The following is a 12883-nucleotide window of genomic DNA, read 5'->3' on the forward strand; positions in this document are numbered from 1 at the left end:
TTCATCATAGATTGATTTATTTTATTTTAAATAAAAATCTTCATTTTCATTAATCGACACGACTTCAATTTGGGATTTTCGTTGCATCATATGCAGCGAAGAATTTACAAGTGACCTTTATTGTACTCTTTCCCACCACTCCGCTGTGTACACCGTGATATCCAGTAGATGATCTATACCTGTAGTTCATCCGCCCACACACATCAAAAGCATGGGTTACCGGGGAATTGAATGCACTGCTAAAGACAGCATGCGATTCCAGCTTACAATGGGTTTTGATTTTAGAGTGATGATCTATTTATTCTCATTATTGGCATGATAAAGGTGAGAATATTTATCATCAGTGCAAGGTACAATTAGCCCCAACTTTTTATCATCGACGAAATGCAGTTTGGATTTATGCCAGGAAGAGGAACGACAGATGCGCTCTTTATTGTGAGGCAGTTGCAGGAGAAGTACATGGAGAAGAGGAAGAAGTTGTTTCTTGGGTTTGTTGATCTGGAGAAAGCATTCGATAGGGTTCCACGCAAAGTATTGACATGGGCATTGAGGAAGTTAGGAGTGGAGGAATGGTTGATCAGAGTAGTGATGGCAATGTACAAAAGAGCGCGGACAGCTGTAAGGACGAAGGACGGGAACAGTGGTGAGTTTGAGGTGAAGGTAGGAGTGCATCAGGGGTCGGTACGAAGTCCACTACTATTTGTAGCTGTGATGGAGGTGCTGGCTCAGAACGTAAAGGAGGGTTTACCGTGGGAGTTGTTGTATGCAGATGATCTGGTGTTGATTGCGGAAAGTATGGATGGACTGAAGGAAAAGCTGAGCAAGTGGAAGGAATGTATGGAGACAAAAGGTCTGAAGGTGAATATCGGAAAGACGAAGGTGATGGCAAGTGGTAAAGCATGTGGTGAGGTGGAAAGAACTGGGAAGTGGCCCTGTGCTGTGTGTAGGAAGGGTGTCGGAGTGAACTCCATTCAATGTACAATGTGCGCTGAGTGGGTTCATCAAAAATGTAGTGGTCTGAGAGGGTCATTAACCAGTGTGGCAGCTACATTCAAATGTAAGGTGTGCACAGAGGGAGCTGTAGATGGAGGAAATGTTGTTGGATCTTGGAGACGGCGTGAAGCTGGAAGGTGTGAAAACATTTTGTTACCTCGGAGACGTGCTGAATGGAGAAGGTGGATCAGACTCGGCAACGGTTGCTAGAGTGAGATGTGCATGGAAGAAGTTTCGGGAACTGAGTGGCGTGCTGATGAGGAGGGGAGTGTCGTTGAAGCTGAAGGGAAAGGTGTATGCTGCATGTGTGAGAAGTGTTATGATTTATGGGAGCGAGACATGGGTAATGAACGTAGAGCAGCAACGAAGGTTGGAAAGGGTGGAAATGCGAATGGTTCGATGGATGTGGAGTATCGTTGAGAGAGAGGAAGACAAATGATGAATTGCGAAAGATGATGGGAATAGAGCCTGTGATTGATGCTGTGAAGATGAACAGGTTGAGATGGTTTGGTCATGTGTTGAGGAAGTATGAAAGTGACTGGTTGAGAAGAGTGATGGAAATGAATGTAGAAGGAAGTAGAGGACGGTGAAGACTTGGCTAAAGATGGTGGAAGAAGAAATGCGGGCAAGGGGGTTAACAAGGAGAGATGCAGGAAATAGGGCAAAATGGAGAAGATTGTCATGGGGACCGCAAGGCTAACCCCCGCTCTAGCAGGGAAAATGGCCTTTAAAATGCCTGTTGTTGTTGTTGTTGTTGTTTTTTATCCCTCCGATAAAACACAACCCCATGGATTGATTATTCAACGAAGTCCTCATGACGTCATCCATTTCCTCTCTACACTGTATGCGAGGATCAAGTGGTGCAAAATAGAATGACGTTGTGATGTGCGATGAAAACAGGGCCTCAGCATCTCAAGCGGATGTGTCCAACTACATCCAAGAAATGACGAGTGAAGCGAAACTGCTCCGCAGTCGATCTTCTCCGAGTTAGGCTGTCATGAATGAGTTTTGTTGTTTTTATACAAACAGGAATTTGCACTTAGTTAAGCGTTGGACCTGTACAACTTTTGAGAGAAGTGTCCTCAAGAATCGATAAGCTGTAAACAAACAATTTACACAATACAAGGCAAAAATAACCGGTTAATAGCTTTTAACAAGTAACCCGTCAGTCTACCATCAGGTATTTGCTCCAGCATGTGACATACACATGCACATAGTCGTACACGTATCTCCTATGAGCTTCAGATCAATGTAGAAAAAATAATAATAATAAAAGACTTTAAAACATCAACACTATAATCATCTCTAAGGATAAAGTTTAAACTGTTTGCATGAATATTGCTCAAGCTGTTCACATTAATTCCCCCACCACCATGACATTTAACAACTCACAAAGTTTTCATTTTTTTGGGATTCAAGCCTGGAAGAGACAGGTGCTTGCTTCACAACATAAGGTACTCCAATCCAAAGTCTGTCACCATTGTGAAAGTGTTCTGATCAGCGAGTAGAGCTGACCATTTCTACATCCTCATGGGGCAGAAAGTGACAATTGTATAACCAGGTGTAAACATCATGAGCTGTTGCATGCCCTTGTTCCCAAGGAATGTCAAATATCTCATCGTACTGCCTTGTGTATAGTACTACGACATTTTTTCCTATTGTGGCTCATTTCCTCATATGAAAATTTCAGACTTCATCATTTATCCCGACATTGCTTTGCGAGACACACACACCCTTGGATAACAGCTGCGTGGAAATGCCTTCCTCGGTTTTATCGCATGGGGCTGTCGTGTGATGACAATACGAGAACCAACAAACTGTTCCAACCGCTGGAATGACATGACAAAGCAACCCATAGGAACACTTCACTGGCCTGGTTCCAATACGGGAACAATTTGCTTTGGGAAGCAAAGGTCTCCTTTACCACAGGGAAATAAGCATGTTGTTTGATTATTTGATGAACTATCTCAATTTGATTCCACCTTGCAGCATTCATCATTGCGACGATGCCATCAAGATATCTAAAAAGCACGCGTATGCACACACGCAGACTTTCCACAAGGCAATCACTTCACTTGATTCGTGGCTGGCATATGAATGAATTAGCAGTGCTATAATCCAGTGAAACTTAGTGTTCGCTTTTTGTAATGTCAAGATTACCTTTCGACAACAAACAGTCAAGTAATCCAATAAATAAACTATCCCAAAAAACCATAAATAAAAAGCAACTCATGGTTTGTATTATTCATATCTGCTACAGAAGATGGAAATGCAGATCATGAAAGGGTTAGTGGGGAACTCTAAGGGAAAGGCAGAGGAATGAGGCATAATCAGCAAACATCCATGAGAGGCATGACCTGAGGCGAGAGAGGGAGACAGAGTGAGAGTGAGAGTGAAAGAGACAGAGAGACAGAGAGACAGGAGAGAGAATATGCAGAGCAGTTTATGGAAAAATAAAACGCAAAAAATAATTAGGATAACTCTAAATGTCGAGTTTTTATGTTGACAAACTAACTTGGCACGAAAATACATTCTTAAGCAGACAATGTTGATAGCCCGATGGCGACAACAGGAAGGGATAAGCTTTTCGATAAAATCAAACCTTCTCCAGATCCTGTTAAATTGGAGGATCTTATCCAGCAGGAATAGATAAGATCTCATAATTGACCAGGATCTGGAATTCCTGAATATGATTTAAAAAAATTAATCCAAGTCTCACCTGATGGATACCATGTGTTGAGATGGTACAGATGGAGGAGGGGTAGATGATTGTTCAGAATCATTGGCATAACAGCAGCAATGATGGTAAAAAGAGGACTGGCGAGGGCGCAAGTCATTTCCAATACCATCTACCATTGTCTCCGTTACTAAATTTGCAGAAACTACAGTTGAAATGTCCCCATTGGCCTTCAGCACCGAATTAGAAGTGGACAGCTGATGAACCTGGGACTCGCAATATTGCTCACTACAAGGTGTCAACTCGCAAGTACACCCGTTTCTGGATGTCGTAGTGGCCTTTCGTGCCATTCGAATTGTCCGGTGCTTACATTCCAGGCACCCAGCACCACTGAGAATAGACGATTGGCCTTGATCTTGGTTGTGGTGTTCAATATCACAAGCTGAACCAGGACTTGTGATGAGACTTTCCGATCCTTGCCTGCCATCCTTACAATGCGTGTGGTATCCACCATTTGCAACTCGTAGATGTAGACTATCTCCCATAACTGGCCAGCCAGCCTATGTGATGGGGTAGGAGGTTGATATAGGGTGAGGAAAGTGATAAAGGGAGAGAGAACAAGGGAAACAATGTTTAACAAAAAGTATGTCAACAATACCAATACCTTCTTCACCAATGCTCCCCATTCCTACCTCCAATCGTCCTATTCAACATCCCAAGCCAGATACACGGAGGCATGCTATCAGGGCAATCGCCAAAAAGCAGATTGCGTTGTCCACCTGCAAGGAAAAGAAACTGATGGGAACCTAAAGTCTGCCTAGCCTGCAAACTACGCATAACCTGCAAACAGTGTACATTAGTCTTCAACGAGCCAAAACATTAAACTCGTGTTCGTAGCCAAACCTCTTATTGGGCGCACGTTATGCTTCTGCATCTTCATCTTCATTCCGAAAGGATGGAGGAATGTTGGTGAATGCTTGGGAAAAGGTATTGAAAAGGCCAAGCCCTCTAATCTCTCTCTCTTCACATACGCACATTTTCCCCGTGAGAGATTGCTCTCTGCAGCACATGGACTTCTTTCCCACCAAAACCGAGAAGCTCCTGGTCAGTCTTTACACAACCTCTGCAACTGAACCTAAAAGCATTGTTACTGTAATAATCAAAAACTGTGCGCTTATCCTCTCCTCTTCTCTTCTCAATGACTTTCACAGACTGTATTCTGCCATCATCTTATAAAGGAGACAAACATCACCCATTTTCACATGAAGGGTTCCAAGACTGATCCACTTGATTATAGACCAGTCAATGTTCTCAAAGTGATGGTATCGTTCTTTGCTGCAGACCCTTGGCATTATTTCACCAAACTCCCTAATCCATCACCAGTTCAGCTTCTGCCTTAGTGATTCCATCATTGACTGGTTTGATGCTACTAGGTCTAGCTCAATCGAATAGAAAATAAAAGCAGACGGAAGCAATAAATCTCATGCAACAGATGAGAGCCATCTCTGGATATATCTCAAGCTTTGAATATCTATCACCCAGCTGTACTTTCCAAGATGTCTGCTAATGGTATTCATGTGCTCCTCCTTGAATGGTCACAAGATTGCAAGCAGAAACAATGGGTTGCTCTTGACATTGTGGATTGAGATCTTCCTTGTGAGATTGTGATTGTGATTGAGATCACAAGGCAGCTGTTACATGAAAGGAGGTAATCCACAGGTAGATTCTGGTAAGAATTGTTTGGACCATGTGATCATGAAGGTTAGATTTCGCCCTGTGATAACTATTTCTCCATAGGTAAGTTGTATTGCAAATCGTGCACCGAGGAGGCAGTGAGTGTTAATTTAAGACAGTATAGAGTAAGGTTTTTTTTTTTTTTTTTTTTTTTTTTTTTTTTTTGTATACAAGATCGAGGCTCGTGAAAGAGCGAACATTAATCACACAGAAAGACAAACAGACACACAAAACAAATAACATCGGGAGCGGTAGACAAGATGGGGAGAGAGGGGGAAGTACACAAACACAACATTTGAGAGCAGGGACCGAGAGATATGGAGACATCGAGAGAACTGTGGGAGGGAGAGGGCTTTGGGGGGAAGGCATGGGAAAGGGGGGGGGGGGGGTGGAAGAGGTATAAAACATATGGACACTGCCAAGACTTCCAGGAAAGAAGTTGGAATTTCAAACAAGGTGGATCTGGGGTGAATTAGTGGGGGTAGAAAAGATCAAGGTTTTGGATGGGGGAAGATAAGAGATGGTGGTGAACAGCTGTTTTGAAGACCTGGAGGGAGGAGTGTGATTGAAGTGAGTGTGGGAGTTTGTTCCAGAGGCGGGAGAAAAGAGGAATGAAAGAGTGAAGGTGAGCAGAGAGCCGAGATTTCGGCAGTTTAACCATCAGAGGGTGGCTGGCAGATCTTGTGCGACCTGTAGGAAAGGTTGCACCTGTTTTTAGGTGAGGCCGGGTGAGGACTTGGGTACAAATATCAAAGGCACACTGGAAAGTGCATTGCACTACAGGAGAAGCGACACCATCACAGACTGTATGGCTAGTGCACTGCAAGCCATATGGTGTCGAGGTTGGCTGCAGAGCTCTGGAGAGGGAAGGAAGTCTTCTTTATTGGAGCCACCCCGCAGGGTGGGATGGCCTGGAAGATGGCACACCCACAGAAGCGTCAGCCAATGACAGGACCCGCCACCCACAAAAGTAGTCCCAGAGTTGACGAGGGCCATGACCGCACTGAGCACATCAGTTGGAGTCAAATCTGAAAGGGAGAGACATCCTTTCCTTTGCTTGTCTGACATATTTTGTCACCATTTATTCTCCACTCTTCCATCCTGAGCTGTGCTTTTTCCACCTTTTTGTATACAGGGTCAAGGCTCGTGGAAGAGTTATAACAGAACGGATCAGGATGTAACAGGACAAAAGGAACAGCAAAAAGAGAAAGTGGAAATGTCAACAGCAGGGCCGAAGGACAAAATAGACACACGGACAAAAAGGGATGTGGGTAGGGATGAGGGGTAGGGAGAATGCAAGGAGTGGATACAGAAGCAAATTCCCAGGAAGGAAACCTGGGGGGAAAAAATATGGAAAGGGGGGGGGGGGGGGAAGAGGGGTGCTTGATAGAATAGATCATGTTTTCGGACTGAGTGAGATAGTGGCGAACAGCCGTCTTGAAGACCTGGAGGAAAGGGTAACATTGAAGAGAATTAAGCGACTCGGCCGGAATTTACCAGGTATATCAATTTAACACAAGGCATGTAATGGTTTGGCACAGAAAATTGGACGAAAACACGAATTGCAATACAGGAATGAAAATTAAACAGTAAAACACATGTATCTGGTCTGGGAAACTTAGCCTTGGTGAACTGGAGGGAGGAATTCACAAACCAGCAACACATGTGGAGCAACCCGGAACAAGAAACAAACGTCAGCGTGCATGACCACGCCACTAGTTTCATGCCTGCTCAAGACCTTGCCTGCCCCCTTTGTTGTGTGAATCCAGTATTTGGCGCTATAATGTGTCATGTCATTTATTGTGCAATAGTTGTTGTTGGTGTTGTTTTTCTTTGTATACAGAGTCAATGGGACTCGTAATCTGTCACAAGCAGTCATGGTAGACCAAATCTCCATAATATTCCCAAAGGGTGGCCAAAGCCCCGGCATTCTCCACACAACAAATTCCATTCTGAGCTGCTCAGAGCTCATTCTTGTGTACAACTACAACGGCTTCATCTCATGCATCAATTAATGCAAATCCCATCTCTGGACACCTGCAATTGCTCCCCCACCTTGCTTCCCTGGAAATTATAGCGTCCACGGTTCCCTGGGTTACTGGCAATATCTTGTCAAGGCAGAATCCCAAAAGGTCTGCTGCTCACCCATTGCAAGTGGTTTAGTTAACTCACTTACAACTCATTTCAGGCCTCCCTCTTCCTGTCCATGTATGTGGAGAGGAGGAGGGGGGGTTGGGAGGGAGGCATTAGAGATTACCTTTATATAGTTAGAAATGTATAGGGCAGTAGGGTCCACCCCTTTTTTTTGTTCCCTTACCCGTCTGTGATTGAGTATTGAGTGAAAAACCACCTTTAGAGGCCATTTTTGGCCTTTTCTGAGCACCGTGGTCCCCTTTTTTGAAGCAATGTTTTATGGCCGGATGCCCTTCCTGCCACCAACCCTGTTAGTCGCCCCTTGTGTGACACACAGGGAATTACCAGTGAATTGGTACTCAATTTGCCGACCTCGGAAGGATGACAGGCCGAGTCAACTCCCCTGGCATTAATTCAGCGATCGACCGGGATTCAAACCCAGGATCCGAGGACCCAAAGCCCGCACCCTAACCGCTAAGCCTGATTGAGTATGGAGTGCGGCGCCTTAAATGTCTTGATTTATTTTACCTCACTGTATATAATCAATTATTAATTGCATTCCCTTCCTTCCCTCCCAACCTGGCATTGTATTCCTTCATCGGGTCAGTCTTCCCCTGGTTTTCTTATTCGGGAATAAACCTGTTGGGGTTACAAAAGCTTTAAGGTTCTCGTGTGTTTTCCTCACAACTGCATGCACATAAATCCGCCATAATTGAATGCAGTCGGACGGAGTTAAAGCCAGTTCGGTCCATCCGTCCAGCGGCGGTGTTAGTCGGCATGGATCCGACAGTATTATCAGTACATGTCTTCCTTAAAATTCAAAAAGCCCTGCTATCATAAAATTATTCAGTGTTCAACTTTAGGCAAATAAGCAGCAGCAATAAAACAGCTACACCTCCACCAACCACAAAAAAGCATCAGAATGCAAGCAAATTAAATGAAAAACAAATTAATTTCAATAGCAGGCTACAAAATAAATAGTCAGAGCAATCATGGGAGAGACAGAGAGAGACAGAGAGAGAGGAGTGCGTACTCATAAAAGACTTTCCTCTGTTAGGCGGCTCGGAATAAAGAGCACTGGCATGGCATAAGTGGTAAAAATAAATCAACCTGATTAAAAGCAGCTGCCTCATAGGACATTTGTCTGAATGAGTGCAGCTGTTCCTTGCTTCCAGCTTGCCATCTAAACAGAGGCAATGACTACACATGAACATGAGCTACACAGGCCAAATGGGTCAAAGTAATACAATCACTGCAGTTGCTATTGCAATCATTTGTGGTATCTGAAAATTATGATCAAATCAGTGGCTATCTCAAAATACTGTACTGTACATTTGAATAATGTACATTTGAATAATGGTATAGAAATGTAATTACACGTACAGGGTGACCCCAAAAAGGTGGACCCAGGAAAAAGTTTAATAACCCTCAGTCTTCATTCAATCTCTCATTTTTCAGGTCTTGACTGAGTTAAATGAGAGCGTATCTGCCAAGTTTCTTGAATCTACAACATTCACACACCATGTCATGGACACCTAAAGAAAAGTCATTTTCTGCAGAAAACTATCTGAAGACAAATTCATTCTCACAGACAAGGAGCCTATTCTGCACACATTTTGCAACAAGAAAAGCACCCAGCAAGTCTCAAATTAAAAAGTTTGTGAAAAAAAAATTGATACAGCATGGCACAGTTTTGTGTATGAATTCACCAAACAGAGGCCACTCTGGCAAACTAAAATCACGGTCACCCGAGAATATAGCTATATTTGCCGACAGTCGCCCACAGTCCCAAGAAATCTCTCCGGCACCACTGTCAAGGGCTCAACTTCAGCAAAGAAAGCTTGAGGAGAATTCTAATGTAGGCCTTAGCATTGAGACCTTTCCAAATATCTGTCAAACAGAAGTCGACGGATAACGATATGGTGAGAATAACAATGTGATACTCGCTTGGGAACGCAATAGAGAAGAATCCTGACATCTTGAATGATTATGTGGTTATTTAATGAGGCCCATTTTCTCCTCGGTCATATGAATAGCAGAAAACATTCTGGGGTGTGAAAAGCCTGACTTTGATTTGCAAAGACCACTTCACTCAGTAAAGTACACTGCCTGGTTGGCTATCTCAAAGCATGGAATAATTAGGCCATTTTGGTTTGAGGACAGGCAAGGAAATGCCCAGACTGTGAATAGGGAACATTACATTGAAGTCTGTCTTGGGAAAAATATGGGATGCCCTGTGTGAGATGGATGGAGTTGACCAGGGGAAAAAAGTGGCACCAGCAGCAGGATGGGACGACGCCTCACGATGCAAATCCGAAGCTGCAGTGGCTGGAGGAGTACTTCTAAGACAGGGTCATCAGTCGAAGAACCGAGGAGGAGTGGTCCCCATATTCACCCGACTTGAGTCACCCTCATTTCTTCTTGGGGGGGGCTTCTTGAAAGACCAGCTTTAAGAAGCCATTACCACTAGCATACAGGCCATTGGTCAAGAACAGTGCATACAAGTAATCAATAACTTTGCCTGATATGTGGAGCATATCATCAAACATCGATGCCATTAGTAATTTAATTGTACAATTGTCAAATATATTTGTAGACAACTGCCATCTTGATTATGTGACATCTTTATTAAGTCAGTAATATGATCTGCAAATTTTGTTAAGTTTAGATAATATTAAAGTTATTCAACTCTTCCCGGGGAACACTTTTTGCGGTCACCCTGTACATAGCAAATTGGTCATACAAGTAGGCGAATGAAAAAAAAGTTTTTCACCGATTAGTGTGCAGCATCTTAGCCTGGTGTTGGCTTAGCGGTTAGGGTGCCGGCTTGGGATCCTAGGATCCTGGGTTTGAATCCCGATCGATCGCTGAATTAACGCCAGGGGGGTTGACTCAGCCTGTCATCCTTCCGAGGTCGGCAAATTGAGTACCAGCTTGCTGGGATGAATGATCACGGTGTGTACCCCGATTTAGAATAGGTACATCGTATCCCTGCGCATCGTAAGAGGCGATCAAGGGTTGGCGTCAGGAAGGGCATCTGGCCATAAAAACATTGCCTCAAACAGGGAACCATGATTGTCATGGGCCCCGCAAGGCTAGCCCCCGCTCTAGCGGGGAAAATGGCCTTAAAACGATCATTCATTTTTTCATTCAGTGTGCAGCATCTTGTTGGGCTGGTAGGGTGGATGAGAGGTATGTACACTCACTTCAAACTGTCTAGTCTGGTGTTGCATAGACATAGACGTTTCATAGACAGGGTGATTCAATGAGAGTGCCGTCCCTCAGATGGACGTTAAACTGGCATCCGGTCCGCTGGCATTAGTTGATGGGCATTAAAGATCCCACATTGTACTTCCTGATGACTAGGCAGGCTATCGCCGGCACCATGGCTACAATTCAAAATTCCTGCCCTAACAACTAAGTCGAACGTCAGGCCTGGCTAGCAGGTCTGAAAAAGACTTTAGTCAAAAACATCTGCCTGGCCAATCCCACAAGAACGTGGGAATGATTGTGGCCATTAAAGAAGTGTGGACCACCTTGTAGCCAGTTGCATCATTCCTGGAAACACGGATTTGGATGCAATACCACGTTAGGGCAGCCTTTATAATTTGGTAAGGGGGTCAGCGATAACTCATCTATTCTCGCAAAAGACAACAAGCGATCTTTAATATCCACCAGCAACTCAATGTGACAGACAGATGTTTTGGCTTAAAGCTCCATCTGAGAGACAATGAGCTTACGGAAGGAACACGCTGTTTGTGAAACATCAAGGTGACAAATTAATACTTGTATGTAAATCAAACCCAGGCTCAAAACTTGTCATTATATTATTCTTGCCAGCTCTTGGAGAAAAAGTGAAACATGAAGGAATAAAGCGAAACTGATCTTTTATAATCAAGTACAAGCACCTTTTTGAAAGCCATTAAATATCCTTCAATTTCGTCATCATTGGACTGGCAGGATAGCCTGGAGGTACACACACTCACGTCTCAGCTGTCTAGCGTGGGTTTGAATCTCGACACAGCTTTTAACTGTCATCTGGTGCTTCACAAACAGGAGGATTTGACGTTAAACCGGACGTCCCATCTGCTGGTATTGGGTGGTGGACATGAAAGGTCCAACGGTGTTCTTCGTGGGGAGTAGGAAAGCTAACGGCACCACCTGATCTCTCCATACAGGTTGCTTCTGACAAACCAGATGTGATCTGCTTAACAGAAACTTTCCTCCTTCATGATGTCTCTGATGCCTTGGTATCTCTCCCAGGTTACTCCCTCCTCCGGTATGATAGACCTGAGCCTCGTCCTGGAGGTGGGGTTGCTATCTTTATAAAAAACTCTTCCTCACTCGCCCTCCACTGCCCTCTCTCCACCTCACCCCCAGGAATACCTTTGGCTACGGCTTCCCCTTCGCTCCCACCTTTTGTTCATATGTGTGTTGTACCGTCCACCAAACAGCGATGACTCCATCTACATCTCGCTGTCTGATAATATGGACCAACTTCTATCTACCCATCCCAACTCTCTCTTCCTCATATGTGGTGATTTCAATTGTCACCATGCCAGTTGGCTGGGTGTGGGTACCTCTCTCACCAGCCACGGCTCTTCAGCAAAGGACTTCTGCGACTCACTGGGACTGACACAATCTGTCAATTTCCCGACCCGGATCTCAGTCAACGGAGCATCTTCTCTTCTGGATTTGGTTATGACAAACTTCCCTGAAAATGTCTGCTGCTCTTCTTCTGCTCCAATCGGCTCATCTGATCATGTGCTTGTCAAAGTGGACATCTCTCTGACCATTCTCAGAGAGCCTCCTCAGTGTCGACGAGTCTGGCATTTCACTCAGGCCAACTGGCACGGTCTTCAAGCAGCCATCAATCATCTGGACTGGTCTCCCATCTCTACCACCTCTGACATCAACTCATCCTGGGAATTCTTTCAAAGTAAATTGCTCTCTCTCATACACAGATTTATCCCATCTAGTCTTCAGTTGTCATACCCTTCCTCCCGTCCATGGTACACGGAATCTTGTGGTGAGGCTGTTGCCCTGAAACAACTTGTTTTCGTCTCCTGGAAAGCAAATCCAACGGAAGGAAATCTCATTTCCTTTCACAAAGCCCGAAACAAGTGTGTGTCCACCCTCAGGAGAGCCAGGAAACAATATCTCACCGTTCTCAAGACCGAACTCTCTTGTCTGTCTCCCTCTTCCAAATCCTGGTGGCGTCTGGTCAAATCTGTTTCTGGTGTTTGTTCCCCCTCCATCCCCTCCCTCACCTCAAACGGCTTAACGGCTGACTCCGCACGTGAAAAAGCTGAATGCCTCAACTCTGTGTTTGCCTCTAAATCTTGT

The 12883-nt window shown here is 44.5% G+C and overlaps 1 protein-coding gene across 3 annotated transcripts in view; it reads right to left on the reverse strand.

Moving 5' to 3' along the window:
• Positions 1-12883, reverse strand: part of LOC137435373 (protein dispatched homolog 1) — a 95924-nt gene that overhangs the window by 46984 nt on the left and 36057 nt on the right. For 2 of the 3 annotated variants that reach the window (XM_068129107.2, XM_068129108.2), the window contains one exon: positions 3713-4230. In XM_068129107.2, coding sequence (XP_067985208.2) covers positions 3713-4215 — 503 coding nt within the window. In that variant the 5' untranslated portion in view covers positions 4216-4230. Of the gene's footprint in view, positions 1-3712; positions 4231-4362; positions 4476-12883 lie in introns of those variants that run through there. The other variant, XM_078784351.1, reaches the window with a different exon arrangement.

This window comes from Myxine glutinosa, chromosome 9, assembly GCF_964187855.1.
Source record: "Myxine glutinosa chromosome 9, kmMyxGlut1.1, whole genome shotgun sequence".
NCBI lineage: Eukaryota > Metazoa > Chordata > Myxini > Myxiniformes > Myxinidae > Myxine > Myxine glutinosa.